Source organism: Ixodes scapularis, unplaced genomic scaffold (assembly GCF_016920785.2).
Source record: "Ixodes scapularis isolate PalLabHiFi unplaced genomic scaffold, ASM1692078v2 PGA_scaffold12__126_contigs__length_90152505, whole genome shotgun sequence".
Classification (NCBI taxonomy): domain Eukaryota; kingdom Metazoa; phylum Arthropoda; class Arachnida; order Ixodida; family Ixodidae; genus Ixodes; species Ixodes scapularis.
In genome coordinates, this window is record NW_024609838.1 from 42,359,473 (window position 1) to 42,379,426 (window position 19,954).

A 19,954-nucleotide genomic window follows, 5' to 3' on the forward strand; every position below is an offset into this window, starting at 1 on the left:
TGCACGTTTGGAGCTCATGAGAAGCTAAAGTGTCGTCGAAGGTAGAAAGTTTGCGCAGTAGGTGAGACAAATGACACAAGGTTGAACGCTCGTATTCTTTAACTTGTCCCGACGGGGCCAATCTTTAAACGACAGTGAATGACACTGGATCAACGCAGAATAAAGTTGTGGTTAAAGATTTCTTTCTAAAAAGTTCAGATTATTTCACTTTGTTTATGGTAAATTCAAACGCTCCGATTCCCCATCATTACTAATGCAGACAAGCAATATACCTACTCTCCAACACCAACGTAAGATTGCCCGGTTAAAGCTTTTACACCAACTTGTCAATTCTAAGGTTTCTCTAATTTCCTGTTCTAAGGTTAGTCCACTTTCAACTGGGCAAACAAGACAAAATCACCGCTACTCTTTAATGCCATATTTCGCACATAATAATACATTTAAGTTTTCATATTTCACAAGGACAATAAATAAGTGGAATTCATTGCCCCTGGAGCTGCTTTCATCATCTGATTTTGCATCATCATTGGAATCTTTTTATCTATCCCAGTGACCCTCGCAGCTTTGTAGTTTCACTGTAATCTTTTTTGTGAATGTATATTTTGATGGACCTCTCAGCTTTGCAGTTTCACTGTAATCTTTGTCATTGTATATTTTGATAGGCTATTGTTATAGCTTTGTGATTTACTAGATTTTGATATATGTGTATTTTGTATGTCTTATCTTTCTGTGCAGCAGTTTTCCCCCCTTTGTTTTCTTGTTTTTGTGCAACCATTGTTTCATGTAGCGTTTTTTTTGTTTTGTTTTTTTTTCCTTTTTTTTTTTGCCCACTTTGTTTGAATTCTTAAGGTTTGCAGTATGCACTAAATAAATAAATTTCTCATTCAGAACTGGGGGGGTTTTCCGGCTTTCCTCGATTTTGATCAAACTGGTGGGGGATTAATTCTTGGGGTTTGTCAATACGTACTGAATACAGGAAACCCTAGTTAAAACCCATCTGGCCGCATAAAAAGTTCAAAAAGTTATGCAAAAAGATTCACGACACTCCCCGACGCCATCGCAGTTCAGCTTGCATTCTGTAGATTACGAATGTGCGCCTACCTCGGAGAGCAAGATTCCCACGCCGGTCTGATAAGAACGCAGGTCTGGGATCCCACGAAAGGCAAACTCCTCGAGCTCTTTCAAGAGCACCTGGAAGGCAAGAGCAAATTACACATACCAAACTTCTACAACTAGACCATAAGTTCTCAAAGTTGCCGAATTTCCTTGGCCGTTCCTCCCCTTAGCAAAGCGTTGTTCCAGTTTAACCACTAGTTTCAGTTTAAAGGAGCTGTGCAACGATATTCAATTGGAATGTTTTTCTCTCTACAGGAGCTTACTGGCACACCTGGGACTCAAGGATACTCACACGCAACGCCACTGGCCAAGAAACTTCTTTGTTGCGGTGTAATTTCAAGGACAAAAGCGATCATTTTCATTCAATCTCTCCTTCGCAAAATTCGATGACGTAACTCGGGGATCGCAGTACACCCAAGTGACGATATTTGAATGCGGCTCATAGATTGGACCCGAGCATTGCGTGGGCACTCGACTTGGGCTCGTGACAATTGCTATCTCGAGGAGCATTCGGGTTGTAACCCGTGTCCAATCGCTGCAACGGCGACAATAGCCGAGCCATAACAATGTCTGGAACTCAGCGCGTGTCCTGCGCTTTGCCAACCCCAGCGCGTGGCTGTGATCAACATTGGCGGCATATAATCGGCTCCAGATCACGTGGCCGCTTGTTCTGGCTGCGAGTTGAGGGGGTGAATGCTGCTCGTTTTTCTTAAATTTTTTTCTGGGACTTCTATTGCGTGAGGTGAAAAACGAACGCGTGTTTCATAGGTCATTAACGTTAGGGATCTGTTTTACGCGGTATTTGTGCAAAGTACAAAAATTGTTGCATTGCTCCTTTAAACACTACTACGTGCATCATTGTTTACAAGCTTTGTAGCCTTCTGAAGTATTTTACTGCTTCAACGTCGTGATCGGAAGGGATTTTGCCGGTCAAAGCTCGAATTGAAGTCTGAAAACTTACAGAATAAATAAATAAATGGACGTATATGGCTGAACCCCCTTAGCCGGTTGGCAACTTGCGCCACCTGACGAGCGTTTTCATTTTCTTTTTTAACCGCATCTTACGGGTTATCCTGGTGTGAGTGGACGCAACGGGGAATTTGAAGGCACCGAGAACTTGCCTCCTTCTCTTCTTGGGAGGCATTGACAATCTGCTTGAGCCGGAATTGGACCTGAGCAAAGTGGGTGGTGAGGGCGACCAGCGAAGAGTTGAGCTGCTCCTGCTCCTCCTCCAGATGGCGCAGGCGCTCAAACTCCGACAGGCTGCTGCGAAAAGAAAGAGCACCACAGATTCGGTCAACAGACTGCTCGGACAGATAAACACTGCCAACCCCAATCTTCAATAAGAGATTGGTGGCCAAGTATGCCATTGCACAGTAGCTCAGAGCACGTGAAGAAAAAGCTTGCACTGCAGAACCCAGGGATTTTGGGCTCGATCAACACCCCTGCTCGTTTCCATCTGGAGGGGTATCGTACCGGCGTGTAGTCGTCTATCACTTCTGCACGATGCATGTTAAAGGGACACTGCCCTTTCTAAAATTTAGTTTTCCACAGCGTCACATGTATTTTCAATAAGGTAAAAAAACGCAACTGCTTGAAACCTAAACTGGACTGGGGAGGAAGAAGAAATATAGAGCGTGAGAGTGTTGCCAAAAATCACGTGGCTGTGCAACTTATTATTTCTTTTTTTCAATTAACGTGTTTGCAGTTTTTTAGAAGCCACAAAAGATAGGTATAATATTTTGTTTCTATTTTTAATATTGAGTGTGTGCCTTCGATGACCCACGACTTTGCTATCTTTGGAGGTTGTGTTCAAACCATAGAAAAGGGCACACGAGCACAAAGAAGAGAGTGAGCGTGACTTAAATTGGCCAGTTCTCGATCGACGGTTTTTGGGCAAAAAGAAAACCAATTTCGAACTGCAAATTGTGTTCTGGGTGGTTGGGCTCTCATATGCCATGTACAAATAAAAACCTTGGCGAGCACAAATACCCTGTCAGTGTCCCTTTAAAGACCTCAGGCTAGCAGAAATACCGCACTGGCTAAATTCTGCATCTACAGCTGAGACTCCAAACGTCCAGTGGAGCCGACTAACTTCCCAACGTCTAAACGAACACGCGGCAGCAGAATCACTTTCATCCTTTTACAAGCCATACAACTGCTGCAACACTCTTTCTGTCAAGTATGTCCACTTCTTCTACGAGTAAGTCACTGAATACAAAGCTTTGAAACTAGTGAGGTTCGATTAACTTTTCCGGCCTGCTAGTCCCGGTGTAAAATTCTTGTATGGAATTAAATTTTGCTATTTCAGGCGCTTAAAAAATGCGCCAGGATTTTAGGCATAGTAAACAGTATTTTTGTCAAAAAAACTAAGGACTTCACTGTGTTAACCATCTCTCATTCTTCTTGAAAGAAAATTGCTGTTTGGCTACGCTGACTCTCGACGAAATGCGTTAGCATTTAGCGCGGGTTTTTTTTTTTTTGTCTTCGCAGAGCCAGTCCAGTCTTCCGAGCATCGTCAGTTTCAGATGCCGCCACCACAGCTTTCCTCGATCACCACTTACGGTCCGCATACCATTTTTTTTTCGAACAGCCAATCTTTCCTCCCCAGTGTCGGCAGATTCCCGCAAACGGAGTCGTCGCTGCGCCTCAGTTTTACGTTGTCGCATACATTGTGCACGCTGGGGAAATGAAACCACGTGCCTACGGCCCGATATCATTGCAAGAGGAGTGCTCATCAACAGCAGTGCGTCATTGGAAGCGTGTAAGAAGACACTTCCCCTCTTACGTAAGAGGGAAGAAAATGGACATAACAAGCGAATGAATGGAACGAAAGAGCATGGCGGAAACTGTGCCGTGGCCTCACAAAACTAGTGTGGTCCGGTCCAAAGCAAAGACAGCTTGCACCAAAACAATAAAAACACATTTAAAAATAAAATAGAGTAACAAATTTGTTTCTCGACCTGCCAGTCCAAATTAGACAAAAGCAGAAATCAGATTTTATCCGATACGATAAGTATGAAATATGGATGCGTTCAAAAGACGCAGTTACTTTCAAGATCTAAAGATTGGCGCTCTGTCGGTGCCTGGCTCTGCTAAATGCTTAAAGAGCTAGTCTCGAGCAGACTTGTACGTAACTTAAATACTCTTCTCAAGTTACTATCATGTTAAGTACTTTTGGGAGTAACTTGGTCTATTGCAAATATTTTCAAATGCCAATACTACATACTCTAACTTAAAAATCTTTACACAAGCAACTTGTATTCACTTCTGAAGTTACTTGTAAGTTGCTTCCGCCTTTTTTTAGAAGGAGGTCGAGAAAAAAAAAATGAACTTCAGTTCCTTAGTTTTGCAGCAGAAGCCCAGAGAGCTCCCACTGCAGCTTCGGGAGCTTCAAAATATTTCTTTAAATAAGGACTCTAAATCCTGTGAAGTCCACTAAGCAATGGTGACCTAGATTCAGATCCTGAGACATTGCTTCAGTGTCCGTGGTGGCTTATCTTTCGCCCCCAAGTTAGCACAAAGAAGCTTGTCCCCTCCCCTTCCTACAGGCGTTTTTTTCATTCCACCCAAGCTAATCCCCCGACACATGGCACCCCTGGGAGAAAAGGGGGGGGCGGTAAAGGCATTTTTTCTATTTTTTTTTATTTTCGAACAGTTGTGTGGCTTCGATTTTTATAACAATTTGTAACTTTACACTTTTAAATATTTTTATGCAAAATACTTTTTTTGAGTACCTTCTATAAGTCTTGCCTTGAGGCAGCTCAAAGAAAAACAAGTTTTGAAAAGAGAAGCCCTGGTGGTTTCATTAAAGCTGCCAAGAGGTTATGGTAGATGCCCCGCATCCAGCGCCAGCTTGCTGCTCTGATAGCCCTTTGGCACATGCTACTAACACATTCTTAACCCATCTCTGACAGACAGATATGAACATATAAATTTATGGTATAAATTCCCACCACCATGCAGCGGGAGCACAGTTTCCTCGCTGCCCACTAGGCGGCACAAGCTGCCGCCAAAAAGGGTTGAGCTGCATGCATTCATCTATACATCCGTCCTTTGGCTCGCTTTGGGGGAACCGGTGGGGCTCTCGCCAGAAATAACCCGCACTCTCCTCGGCATCACAAGCACGACGTCAACAAAAGGAAAAGGTGGTCACCAGGTGTCGTGATCGTCCCAGGCGTCATCGATCTCGCTGGAGCCGACAGGAGCCCATCGCTCCAAGGGTGCATCCTCGTCCGGACTCTCTCGTTCAATGTCCTCCAGCGATGACACCTCCATTCTAGCTTTTCTTCTCAAACTGTAGAAAAAAAAAAAAAATTGACTCTGACACACACACACACATTACATAAGTCTATATCTATATATTTACTTATTTAAATACCACCACATGCTCAGGTTGGGCACTTCATAAAAGGGGGTATTGAAAGATTCATTTGTATAACTATATAAAATCTATCAATACACAAAAAAAGGATCCCTCCAAAGTAAGTACCAAAAGATGAATTCACACACATTCGAATGTGTGTGAATTTGCACACACAAATGCATACATATTTGGAAAATGTACAAAAAAAATCACAAATGCTGCTGCTAAGCGAGAGATAAACATGCTTACAAGCGGCGAGGAGTTGTGAGTTATGCAGAAGTGACAAGAAATTATCATGATTAATGGTTAGAGCTATTTTACTTGCCAACTCATTTCAGTCCGTAGTGGCAGAAGAGGAGAGCATTCCAACAAGGTTCAGTGAAAGGAATGCAAACTTTGTTAGGGTGATCATGGTGAGGAAAAATTTATCTGACAAACTTTAATTTTCAAAATTGGATTCCCCAAAGCGTAACCACAAAGATTTTCAGCCGACTTTAATGGTTCCTTCTCTTAATCACTTTAAGTAGTGCACAGAAAGTAGTTTTTCCCGGAAACTACCGAATTGCATATGTAATATCTATTCGGAGAAAAGTGTCCCAAAAAAAGCAAAAACGTCATAGTAGAAATTAAAATGTTACAATTTAAGGCCATAATGTTCGGGCTTTTGAAATGGTGTCATGACTTAGCCAAACATTAAAACAATGGCTGGCAATACATATACAGGGTGTCACAAAAACAAATTTACAGGGTATTTTTTAACGCAAAGATAAACTAGACATCGCTGAACGCTCATTCTCCGCCCAAAAATAGCCCTAGAGGTCACAACCAGATGCCAAAGTTTCAGCCTGATCCGACACCTTATTCAAAAGTTATAAGTGATTTTCTGGAAAGTTCAATGGGAAAATGGAGCCCATTTTTGCCCGCTTCCGGTTTCTGGTGCCATAGAGCCCCATGTATTCGAAAACTGTGTCGGCTGCCATTTTGCTATTGAACTTTTGCAGAAAATCATTTATAACTAGGGTTCCGCGTTTTCGGTTTCTATTTTTTCAAAATTTGGCATACTTTTTTCGGTGTTTATTTTAAAATTCAATTTTCGTTTTTTTTCGGCGTATATTTATGCCCACAAAAGTTTATCGGCTTTTTTTCGGTGAATTTAAAATAAACACAAAGGGACACTGGATCAGACGATCCTTGTAGCTCTGATAATTGTGATCACTCAAAAAATAACGGCACAGATACATTGAAAAAAAAAAATTTACATTTCATTTGGCAAAGTGCAACTGTAAAACAAACAAGAAAAATGCAGAAGTACAAACAAGTCAGATATGAAGCCTATGCCCAAGAAACATGGAACTTTACCTTCTGTATATAAGGATTATGTGATCCTATTATAGTACACACACATGTACTTTCCCAGGTTCTCTTCATTGATCCGCACTACTTCTTTCCTGTTAATATGACACTGAGCTTCGAAAATGCCCTCTCAACGCTAACACTGGACACTGGCAGGCTGAGGAGATGAAGTGCTGCCTGAGCCAAAATCAACCAATCAACCAATTGTGACTGCCAAAAGAGACACGGTGCAACGTTTTGAAGCACAACACAAGATGCAGAGCTTGCATCGAATCAGTCTTCCTTACAATGAGTTTCAAAACACGCTTGTACGTGGCGAAGTCATGGAGCATTTCAGACTTCACGTTCCGATCGATGATGCGCACATTAAGCGAAAACGACGTGTTGGCATCCGTGTATCCTATACATTCGGACGTGTTTTGATAGACACTGCTCCACTTTTTTGCCACGGCTCTGTGGTATGACTGGATAGTCAAACTGACATTTACCGGTTAAAACTAAATTTTAGAAAATGAATTCGACATACTTTTATCAGTTTAAATTGAAAATGCCGAGCCTAAAAACTGACCTTTTTCGGTTAAAACCGAATTTCCGAAAATGAATTCGGCATACTTTTATCGGTTTTTATCAATTTAAACCGAAAACTCCGAACCCTACTTATAACTTTTGAATAAGGTATTGGATTGGGCTGAAACTTTGGCATCTGGTTGTGACCTCTAGTGCTACCTTTGGGCGGAGAATGAGCGTTCGGCGATGTTGTTTATTTTTGCAGTAAAAAAAAACCTGTGAATTTTTTTTTACACCCTTTCCATAAAAGTTTTTTTGTTTGTTTTTTTTAGATTTGATTTACAAAGAAAGAGTTATAAAACTTGTGAATAATAATAATAACAATAATAATAATAATTATTATTATTATTATTTCTATCCAGGAGAATTGAAGCACACAAATAATGTTTCCCTAAATTACTGCACGCCTTGTAGGCCTTAGCTGTGGGAGTTTTCGGAGAAAACCTTTTAATCAAACAGCTCCTATCCACAACAACTAATCTCACTTGCAGAAAATTGAAGTCAGAAGAAAAAGTAATTTGAGAGCTACTTTCCTAAGAAAAAATAAAAGCAAGATTTGCACATTGATCATAGATACGACTTGGGAAGTAGTTCTTACAAGAATTGCTTGTCGGAGGAAGAAGAGACTCCTTTTACCTTTGAAACTTGTAGGTCTTGATAGGATAACATTTATCTACTAATCTAAAAAAAAAAATGCACCTACTACATGTATCCGAATTCTCCACATAAAGGGGAAAACTAACAATGCCCTGCGCAGAGTCGGACTCTTTTTGCTGCGGTTCTTGAGGCAAATACAAGTTATAGTAAGTTGTCTGCAAGGTTTTTCAAATGAACTAAAACAACTCCGGAAAAGGGAAAGCACCGACTGCTGCCAAAATAGACCGAGCTATGCACTGCAAATGAAATTTTGCTGACACTAATCGCAACGAACATATGTGGCTGGCTGCTTTGTAAAACATGCGTGCGCTTTCAGTGTCGAGAAAAAAGCATGCTAAGCACGCTAAGCGACAAGTGCCAGTTGTATACTGCTCATTCTTTGCGAGGTTTGTGCACTGCTCATGTTGTGCCACAGCAAGTACCTCTCCACAATTGGTGGCTGTTAATAGTAAATTGCTCGCCTTTTTTAATAATTTCAACAGCGCTCTCAATCACCATGGAGCATTTCCTTTCGTGGCTGAGCGAACATTTGCCAGTCAAAATGTCAGGCCTGCGATTTCGGGTGGTGATTAAAGTGACGCGTAAATCGAATTTGTTTAAGGCAAGTTATGGTCCTCGTAATTATTTGATCCTGGGAGGCTTTGAATCTACCAATTAGGCTACAGGTTCAAATCAATGTAATTGGGTAGTAATTATTTGTGATTTATTTGCACAACAGGTACCTGGGAGGGCATAGCAGACGGGGAGAGCAAAATAACGGAAATATTACATAAAAGAATACAAACAACAAAAATGTTATAAAAACAAAAATATATATATATATATATTTTTTTTTATTTTTAACTTAATCGAGCTTTGCACTGCGATTTAAGATAATGTGATGCTTGGGGGTTCAAACAACTTAAAATCGCCTTATTTTACAACCAATCCGATCATTTTATCTTTTGTTCATATGGTACACCCGTTGTGTAAATACGGAGGCAGGTGAAGACCCGACAAAATAAGGCATACGTATACACAGGGGTCACAATTTTAACAGAACAGTGTAGCGATTAACCTCATAGTCAGCTTCTCAAGCGGTGGACCGCGCTAGACCACCATAAAGTTCACGAGTTCGGTGTTTACGTTAATCGGGTAGAGTCCATGCGTCCGCCGCGCTTACAGAAGGGAAATCAAATCAGTATTCTGGCGTTTCTCGAAATCCACCAGACCGATAATTACTGGGTATCGCGTCTGCTGTGGTCCGCGTAGCTAACAAAAGGGCATAAATAATGTCCCCGAGTATGTATCTACTCACAGGTTGAAGACCGTGGAATGCTCAACGGCTCAAAAACCGTACGGCACAGCGGCGATCGGTACGGTGTGTGTTTACAGATGGAAACTACACGCTTGGGGAAAATTCAGGGTCTTCATCGGGCTAAGGACGAATCAAGCTCGTTCTTTGTCGCTTCCCAGCGCAGAAAAAAACGGCGGAAGCATACTTGGCATACTCACAGATGTTTTTTTCGCCGAGAGAGCCGAGAGCGCGGTGCAAGCAGGAGGTGGGTGCGTTCCTTTTGCTTGTTTCTGTTGTCGTCTGCCCATTCATACGACAATCGTGACGTCACGTTTTCCACGCGTTGATGACGTCAATGTCGTGGTTGACAGCCGACCACCAAAATTCTAAGACAAATTTGTCCTAGAACCTAAGTTTAAATTTAAAGACATTCTACATTTTACAATTATGAAACGTATATTGTTTTTACTTGCCTAATAAAACATTTAAAAAAAATGTTTTTTTAAAAATGATGATGATGATAAATATGTATAGTGGTGACGCCAGAGTTATATGTAGGCGAAAATATGAACCAAAACAAGCGTGTACGAAACCTTTAAATATGCAGGGCAAAAGATCTTGCAGGCGGTCGTGGCGGCGGTTACTCCAAAGGTTAATCTTTGCTAATCTGCCAGACGTTACCAGCGCATTAAACGTCTACGCAGTTCGATCAAATCATTCGAGGGCACGACATTTAACTTTTCTACAGTGTACCCGTGTACCCATTCTAGAACCTCTCGGTATGGTGGGTATGGTACGAAGGGTACGAAGTAGCGCCGTAGCGCCAGTTGCGCTGTCATCGCGGCACAACCCCCCACCCCCGACCCCCCCGCAATTCCTGCGCCACCAGGAGGCTACCTGTCCACTTCGACCAATCAGAAGCGAGCGTTGCCAAAAAAGCGTTACCTGTGCAACGTCAATCCCCACTGCGCGTGCGTGTCGTGCGTTCTGCCGGAGGTGTTTTTTTGGACGGTGGTAAAGCTGCGGCTGCGGAGTGCTCGGGAATTCCAATTTATTTTGCCGCATTCTTTTCGCGTGTGCCCGCGCGTGGTGTGCGAAAGGCTCCAGATGCAGTGCTGTGAACATCTCGCGTAGTGGTCGAGTCCTACGCGGGACATGGCGATTGATTAGATAAGGACGCTTAGTCGGTTGGTCTGTCGGCCAACACCGCGGGTGACAATCTTTCTTTTTATATTTTTTCGGGCCGTCGTCGTCACGGAAGCTGGCCGATCAAGTGACGTGACCTACGTGGTGAACCATGCCGCTCTTCGGTAAGAAGAAACGGGACTCCGACTCGACGTCGCAGACCTTGGTGGATGGTGACACAGACGGTGTTTCAGCCGGGCATTCGCCCACGGCCAACGGCGGTTCGCCGGCGTCGCCTGCCGGCGGCGGGAACGGCACCGCGACGGATCCCCACTCCAAAAACGTGCCCAAACCCAAATTGGTGTTCCACTGCCAGCAAGCGCAAGGCAGTCCGACGGGCATCATTTCAGGTTTCTCGAACATCAAGGAACTTTACCTGAAGATCGCCGAGTGCTACGACTTCCCAGCATCAGATGCAAGTCTCTCTCCCTTCTTTTTTTTTACCTGATATATCTTGCGCTCTCTCCTTCGAACTTGATTAGGTCCCGAATTTGATTAACGACGCAGATATATCGACAACGCCGCAAGCGTGGCGTCGCAGGTCGGATAGCAGACGTTTGTCTGCAGTGACGCTCACTACCCGCTCGTGTTTTCTGTCGTGTAAAAGTCCCCCACGAACACCATCATCTTTCACCGACAACGTCAAAGATACACGCATATTTTTTTTTTTTTTTTTTTAGTGCGGTTCGACCGCTGCATTTGACGAAGTCGCCTTTTAACTCGAGGAAGGCAGTCCTGAAATATTGTCGGAACGCTCGAGCCACTGCGCCGAGTGGCCGAGCTCTGTTCCTCGTCGAAACCGCTTGCGGTCGACCGGACCCCCGTGATTTCCGTCTCTGTATTTTCCTTTTGCTCGTTCATTTTTTTATTTATTTTTTTTATTTCCTTTTGTGGGGAGTTGTATTCTGTCGGTCGCTCGGATTAGGTCACATTTCGCGGCCGGATGCGTGCTGCCATAGGGTCGATGCAACAACGCTGTGTTGTCGACGCGCTGCATGCTGCAGGCGCTTTGGCAGCTTTGGGTCGTTGATACCAACCAGCACGCGGCGGGTTGAATCGGCCTTCCACTTCGTGCTTTTTATTTCTTGTTTTCTATTTTTTTTTTTTTTTTACGTTTGGTCTGCTATCAGGCGCGAAATTAAAGAGTCACGATTTCTTCTCGGTTTTATATAGTTATTCGTTGTTGTTTTCTTTCTTTCGACTCGGAGCGTGTTGTTTGGTAACATTCGGTGAGGGGCGTACGAACTGCGTTCCATATAGGAGAAAGGTCATGTGTTTGTTGCCGTTTCATAAGCGTTTCTTTTTGTTCGTTTTCTTTTTATCATCACTTGTAGTCCTTGGTGTGCTTACCTCAATCTGCGCGTTTTCTCAAGCGCGTAAGCTCGATTTTTTTTTTTTTTTTTTTAGAACTGTGAAAATTGCAACTATCTGATGGTGTCAGCTAAGGTCACGCAGACCGGAGCTAGCCGGAGTACTTAGAAGGGGGTTTTATGGACCGCCGTCGCCGACAGCCTAAAAGATGGTGGGCGTGGCAGCGAGTTTCGTGGGGCCACTCCATGAAGCGAGAAGTGTGAGCGTACAATCCAAACCAGCTGTCAGTGTGACTTTACCTGGGAGGAGTCAACCGGGACACTCCGAGGAATTTTATAGACCATAATGAAGTGACAGCTTGGGAAACAGGGGGCGTGGTGGATCCCAAGCATTTGGTTACCGCTCAAGAGCCAGTGAGATTTATTTATTTAGAACACTACTGGCTCCACTCAAGGAGCTATAGTAGGAGTGGTTGCAGTATAAGTTTACAAAATGCTAGTTAAACCAAACAACAATTTATAAAAAAATGCAAGCTAACTGCCATAGCCAACTGATCAAAAGATGGTGAAATGACAGTATTGTTTGAGAGTTTGTTCCAATTGTGAATCGCCTGAGGAAAGAAAGATATATCCAAAACGGTTAGTGAACAGTTTTGACATTAGGCGACAAGAAAGTCAAAGAATGAGGCGAGGTCCGGTTTTGGTTACCACGAGAGCAATATCTAAATTTGCCTCTCGCGGAGCGAGCAAAGATGGCGTTCTTAGACGTACATCTAAAATCTGATTCTGCTAACACGAGCAAAGAACGCAGTTTGTCTGCTACGATGCACCATTTGCAGACGTCGCCGTGCGTCGTCTGCTAACAGACCGGAAGAAATGTAAATCGTCTGCCATGAACCGAGCGCCACGGCAAAGTTGAGCTCGAACGCAGGCTGAAGTTGCAATTGACTGCTATTTTACATCGGAATCCATTGACAACTCACGCTCCGGTTGCAGATTAAAGGGCCTATGAAACAAATTTTGGGCTGGTGTAAATCACTCTGGATTGGGATTTTACTAATAGCACATCATTCAGTGGGCCAAAAGAAAAAAAGGTGGACGGTCAATAGCCTGACTTTCAGTGTGAAAATCTGAAAACGCAGCGGACTATTTCGTACCTCCTCCCCTTCGTAAGCTCTCTCTCTGCCTTTTCACTGTGATACATCTTGGTTCCCAAAGCGTGTGTCCGGGTCCAAACGCACGTCACTCGATACCGGACCTCCCTTATTCCCTTCAACTTTTAGCTGACATTGTGGTGGAAGCTACAAGCTTGCCCGACTAATCAGCCGCCTCCCTTTTATCACCTGGCCTCATTCTCTGCACGTGGGTATGCGCGAGAAAGCGTGATCATGCGGCAAAAGTGTGGCTGGCCCAACGAGCCCGTAGCTTCCACAGCACTCTCAGCTTCGGGGTGAACGAGGTGGGGAAAGCAACTTTTGCGTGAATTTTGAGCAACGGGCTAACCTTCTAGGGGGACACTGGCTCTGTCCGGTTATACAAACGAGATTCCGAGCAAGAGGGGCCTCCCCTCTTTTCGTCTTCTTGAAGTGTTTGGTAGAATGCGTGATTTATAGGTTGAGGAGGAAAGCTAAACAGGAAAAAGTTGGAAAAGCGTTTCATGACCCCTTTAAGTTGTTCAGCCGCAGTGCAACAGCCGAAATCAACCGGGGAATGAAAAAGCACTAAGAACAAGCACTTCTTCATTTGTACAATGGCGAGACATTTTCACCAAAATTTTTGCTGTCTGCGAATTCGTGAGGGGCTCAAAAGTGCCTCATTGGTTTGTCACTCGTAAGCCGTAGTGCCATGTCCAATTGGCAGCCGAGAATGCTCTCACTCTCACCTTGACTGAAATTGGACCCCAGGGAGGTTAAACACCCCAATGCTCAAGCTCCGTTTGCTCACCTATTACAATCGGTACAGGAGTCAATTTCATCTCGCGAACCCGACAAGCCGCTAGCTCCGCCATGGCCACTGACACAATAAGAATGACTGGAAGGAGCTTCAGTTGTCCTGTCTCCAGCGCGAGCTTCTTACCTTCATTATTGCTTCAGTGTCTTGTGGGCATGGCTTCATTCAGTGTGCACATGCATCCAAAGCGAGGAAAACTGCATCGAATGCATGTCCAAGTCCGGACTTTTACCTCACAAAGACTAGGCATGGCTTCGTCTTTGTTTTAATTATATTTGAGGTCCTTGGTTGCAAACAGAGATTATGCGTCATCATTGGAGCTGCAGTACTGGATGGATGGATGGATGCTAATGGCTGTACCCTTTATAACGGGCAGTAGCTTGTGCCATTTAGCCTAGAAACCAAGTCTTATTCATCCCCTCGCCCTTCTAAGCCAATTTGCTCCCCCTCCGCAATTTTCTAACCATCACCAGGCGCTGTGGGATATTTCCACGACGACCTTCTTTCTTCCTCACCACCAGAACCCAGTGTCCCCGCCAGACCCGTTAACCGTTCAGGAAGGACGTGCACTTCTATACCAAATGTTCTAACGCCTCACTCTCACTATGGCATACGGCACATATTGTGTCTATCTCCTGAAATTTAGCCTCGTCCGTCTTTGTCCTTAACCCTCCCGTTCCCGCCTCGAACAGCTAAGAACTTCCACATAAATTATCAAATGCCTTTTCCTTTTTTATGGCCTGTTTTTGTGACCTGAACATTGTTAAAGCTTTTTTTTTTTCTCTATTGGAATGGACATTTGGTCACGTTGATAGGGGTTTATAAGGAAAAACGGCACTTTTTGACTAAACTTGTCTGCTCAGCCCAATCACTATAGTCTGCAAGTATATAAATGTCTGCTTTCGTGTTCGGTCTGTCCATTTGGTCTTTTAACTTTTCGTGTATAAATACTGGAATGCTTTTTGTGCCCACCAGGCATCATCCATTTCAGTTAACCTTTCTGTAAATTTGAATTTTTGCTGATTGCATCTCTGCTCTCAAAGGATGACCAGCCTATGTCTCCCTGTGCTCCCTCATTTGGTTTGTTTCTGTGTGTTCCCATTGTTCACTTGCCCAAGTTCCTTTGTCGAATTTCCAATCCTGGTTGAACCTCTGATCTTGTGCACAGCACCCCATTGTCAAGGGGCAGTCTTGATACCATCACTCCTTTCCATATAGCCCTGACCACTTCATATCTATTATAATTCCATAATGTCTTGAGTTTCATAATAATATCTGCATTTATTTTCTCTTTTCTAATTATATTTTCTTCATGTTCCTCTGGGCATTTCCTTCCCTCATAGAGCCATTCTCCCAGATATTTGTACTTTTATGCATTGTCTATTTCACTGTCTTGTATTTTCAGGGGTTCCTCCCTTTTTTTGTTGAACACCATTACTCCAGACTTGTCACTACATAAAACTCGGGCCCAAGAGGTCTCTTTCCTCTCCACATATTCCACTTAGTTCCTGTAATGTGTTGCGGTTATCTACCACGAGTACTATGTCGTCTGCATACATTAGTCTTGGAATTATTTGTATTACATTTCTCTTTCTTTCCATATAACTTGCATCAATACCTAAATTGCTCTGCTCTAATTTCTTTTCCATTTCACTTGAGTAACTAGAATTGCTACCAGGGTTGCCATTTTAAAAAAAATAAAAAAAAAAAAATGTTAAAGGAGTCTAAAAAATTGGGAAAAAAAACTTCTAAATTTAAGGTGCAGGCCAAGAATGACAGCTTTAACACCATCTCTCAATGTTTTTGCCCATAATATCTAGATAACATCATAAGCGTTATTTTCACTGACAATTTTGTTGAAAGTATGAGCAAAAATAGCAGCGCCATGATTACCACAGAAATTAGACTATTAATGATTGATAAATGTAAACTGGAAAATATTTGAAACTGCCAGAAAGTACACTAATATGACTTGAAAACCGCTAAAAAGATATTGCCAATTGCAAAATGGCAATTTTTCCCATGCCATTTTTTACACTAGACAACTGGAAAAACCCCTAACTATTCTGCCAACCGCAAAATGGCAATTTCTTCCGCTAGACAACTCGGAAGGCTCCTAAATTGGCGTCACTGATTGCCAGTAAAATGCACTGCTACTTTCCTTTGTTTCTCCTAGTATTTGGTAAGATCAGCTTTATTTGTTGTGTGGATGTTATGCAGTTATAACTGTTCCAGTTATAAAAATAATAGCATGCTTCAAAAGGCAGCTGTGCAATTGGTGTGTAGTGTGATGAGCATTTTCCTTTCTCTGCTCATAGTAACAGATGAATTAGCAATCATGTCTACTGTATTATGAAATTGTCATGATGCAGTAATGTTTTCTCATTTCTTAAATCCCAAAAAATTGCTATAGTTTATCTATAGTGACAACTACTAGGCTGATTCCATGGTAGTGTTCTGCATACCCTAATGTGGTCTTATTGTTCCACTACTATCAGCTGTTCGTAGTGAGGCTGCTTTTTTTTTGTATTTTTTTAGTTTCTTATGTATGATCATTTTTACAATCAGAGGTCCTGTACAACAATTAATACTGCCAATGAATTCCCACAATCTGCCAACTTGCAGGTTGTGGGAAGGTTAAACAGAACCGTACAGATCTGGACACAACCATTCTAGCAGCAGCCAAAACGGTTTACTTATGGCTAACTTGCCATCGAAAATGCAGTAAAGGCAGCAGAAGTTTATAGTAAGTAATCTGATGATTGTATAATTAGTGATACTTATGAGTACTGAGGCCTTACAACCTACTGAACATATAAGGCTACAGTCAAAGATAGGCAAAATACTTGCAAAAATGATAGACGAATTCAAAGTGCAACACAAAACTTGAATTACACATGCAATTAATTTTTGCAAATACATTTGGTTGCCATATTTTGACGTCTGCAACTTTTTAACCCGGAGTAAAGAAAAGCAGCCTAGGTAAGCCTGGATATAGGATGGAGTTTATATGTTAATAAAATTATGTGCATAGACATAAAATCTAAAATATTAGCAATAATATTTATTTGACAGGCAGGTACCACATCAGTAAAAACAATACATTTTCAGTCCTGTATAAGCTGAGAGCAAGCTTATAGGGAAAGGTTCCATAAAACATGTAGCAGCTGGACTTGTACAGGAAAAGCTTTTCAAAGACCATGTCATTATTGCGATGCCTGTCGCACTCACGACAACGCATTACCGTTCTCGTGGCAATTTGTAGAAGAAAATAAAAGCAACCACAAGCTAAAAGCGAATATGTCTACCCAACCGCCTGTTCCTTGTTCCTCGCTTCTCTCCCTTATATTTATTGTGCTCAGACCGTGCATTGCAAAGATAAGGTTTCAAAATTGTATTGTGTTAGAAATACCCATTTTTCAGTTTTTACATTCAGTTGACATACTATAGCTATACATTCGCAAATATATAATTTAATACAAAATTTAAAGGATTTTAAAAAGTATTTAAAATATCGGATAGTGTTATGTTTGTTTGACATATCAGTCAAACATTGCCTCTCTGCATGTGATGCATGCCCTCAAATGCTTATTTGAAGAAAGACACAGATTTGACAGCTCGTATTTATAGCTCCACCAGGCTTACTACCTAAAGATGTTAGACGGTCAAATCAGGGGACGAATAATGAAGCTTTGCCAGCCTTGATTGCCTTTGAACTGGCATAGGAAAGAGACTTCATTAAGCACTGATGTTGTCATTGCCTAAGGCTGGCTCTATGGTTTTGTCTGGTTTTGCTGGTACAGCTGGCTCAGCGTTCGTTGTTTTCCTTTATTGTTGCAAACTTGTTTTGCTGGCCTCTTGTTTGACTGGATATGTTCATTAAGCTCCAGCCGACTCTTGCGTGGAGGAAAAAAACAACAAGTCAAGGATATACGGTCGTGCGGAATTTCTGCAGAACCGGCGTTTTAAGCGGGGAGCTACTATTTTTTTGTGTGTGTGCTTGTTTTTGTAGGTTGGAAGTATTTGATTGGGTTTGTATTATTTATTTAGGACATAATATCAACCGGGAGGCCAAAGCAGCAGGGTAAGCTCATTGATTGTAGTAGCAACCCCCAAACCTGTAGAATATTATCTAGAGAGGCAGGCACATCCACACTATCTACATCGCTTGTCGGTAGGCATTTCCATTCAAAAGTACATTTAACGAGAAATTCTAGAAGTCTGTTCTAAAGCGACAAGGAGTAATGTATTTGCCATGTTTTTCACTCGTCAGCATCATTCTAGCACTAATGACGGTATTTCCACCAGACTGCAGTTGCAAGACGAGGGTCCTCTATCCTTTTGGATGCTTTCTTAATTTTAAGTTATTAATTGCACAAATGGTGCACAAACGGAGCTTGCATATTCAGTTGTGGGTAATGTCAGCGACTTGTGTGCTTTCAATTTTGAGCTTTGTATTGGAAAATTCAAATCTCTGCCTTACTGTTCAAAGTTTGTTTTTTTCTTTTCTTTTTTCATTTAGGAATATTTTGGCTCTCCATTGAGAGCCATAGCAGGGTTAAAATATACAAAAGAAAGACATGTACACAAGAGTCGTCTAAATATGTATACAGAAAAAGGAGCATGCGCACAAAAGTTATGTAATTAAAAATGTTAATGGAATCAGTAAATTTTTTAATGGAAGACAGTGTTACTATTTCATTATCTAGCGATTTCTATTGTATTGCTCGAGGAAAAAATAATATTTGAAAACATTGTGTTTAAATTTGTACTGCTGGATAGATTTGGTATGATTGATTCTGGACAATCTGGTGGTGGAGAGCGCAATATAATTATTGACATTAAGGTTAGATTTATTGTGAAGGAAGGAATACAAGTATTTTAATCTGCTTATCATTGCCCTAGCCTCTAATGTTTTAACTTTGGCCTGTTTAAGCGAGCGCGACAGAAATATGGTTTCCGAATGTGTTGAGAATATATCTAATGCCCTTGTTTTGGATGCCTTCCAATTTGCTCAATTCATCTGCCATATGGGGAAACCAAATGGTACTAGCATACTCTAGCATAGGTCTAATGAGTGTTTCATATGCTATACTTTTTGATTCAGAGTCTGTAAATTTGAGGGTTTGTCTAAGAGCTTACTTCTCGCCTTGTTCACAATGTTGTTAATATGTTGACTGAAAGTCAGCTTTTTGTTAAAGGTGATGCCGGAATATTTATAATGGTCTACAGATTGTATAGTACTATATGTGAAAATTTTTCATATATATCCGCGTTCCAGTATAGATTCAACTTCAAGAGAATACCCGGCTATTTGTACTCTTGGAATGGTGTAGGTGGCATTGTTTTTAGGGCGGCCAAACTCTCCACAGCATAATTTATTTTCTATCCTCTCTACTTTTGGACTCTATTTTTTTTTTTTTTGGGGGGGGGGGTTATAATATTCATATACATTTTTTTTTTGTCAGTTTCCATTTGCTAATTGCTGTGCCAGCCCGTCAATGTAGTTAGAAAGTAGTGTATGGGAGTTGGCCTTCAAAGTACAATGGCCCCCACAATCTTATGTATGGAAAAAATTCTAGACATCCTTCAAAAAGCTCTAGGGGCCTTTTTGCACTGGAGTGACAACCAACCAACACCACTCACAGACAGATCAAAAACACCTTGTTAGCAACTTTATTTTGTCACCATGTGACTGTAAAAGGAACTTGCCTGTGAACAAACATTGCTGCTGACTATTGCACAGGTTGCACAAGTTAGATTTGTTTGGTTGGTAGAGGTCCGTGTTTATTCTGCTAGTGGGACCACTATTTGAATGTGAAACTGATGTTTTTGAAGAAATAACTGCCATTTTGAACAAAACAAAACAGTCTGGTATAATAACTTAAATATGAAATTACCATTTGCAACAAATTAGCAGCCAAATACAATATATTGAATATGAAATTGCCATTTTTAGCAAAATAACAACCGAGCATGATATTTTTAATATATAGCCTCTATTGATTAAATAACAGTTGAGCATGACATTTTCAAAACTGAATTGCCATTGTTGACAAAATAACAGCCAAGAATTATATCAAAATGAAATTTCTATTTTCGACAAAATTAACAGCCAAGAATAATTTTAATATCAAATTGCTATTTCCAACAAACTGACAGCCAAGTAAGCAG

At 41.8% G+C, this 19,954-nt stretch overlaps 2 protein-coding genes across 2 annotated transcripts in view; one reads left to right on the forward strand and one right to left on the reverse strand.

Annotated features, from left to right (window-relative positions):
- LOC8023655 (RUN domain-containing protein 1) overlaps positions 1–9,611 on the reverse strand; it is a 29,974-nt gene extending 20,363 nt beyond the window's left edge. The window contains exons 1-4 of the mRNA XM_029981359.4: positions 9,554–9,611; positions 5,273–5,413; positions 2,238–2,382; positions 1,102–1,191 (exon numbers count right to left, since the gene is read on the reverse strand). Of these exons, the coding sequence (XP_029837219.2) occupies positions 1,102–1,191; positions 2,238–2,382; positions 5,273–5,394 (357 nt within the window). The 5' untranslated portion in view covers positions 5,395–5,413; positions 9,554–9,611. The remainder of the gene's footprint in view (positions 1–1,101; positions 1,192–2,237; positions 2,383–5,272; positions 5,414–9,553) is intronic.
- Positions 9,612–9,892: 281 nt separating this feature from the next.
- LOC8023656 (PDZ domain-containing protein GIPC1) overlaps positions 9,893–19,954 on the forward strand; it is a 41,646-nt gene continuing 31,584 nt past the window's right edge. The window contains exon 1 of the mRNA XM_029981363.3: positions 9,893–10,935. Within this exon, the coding sequence (XP_029837223.2) occupies positions 10,633–10,935 (303 nt within the window). The 5' untranslated portion in view covers positions 9,893–10,632. The remainder of the gene's footprint in view (positions 10,936–19,954) is intronic.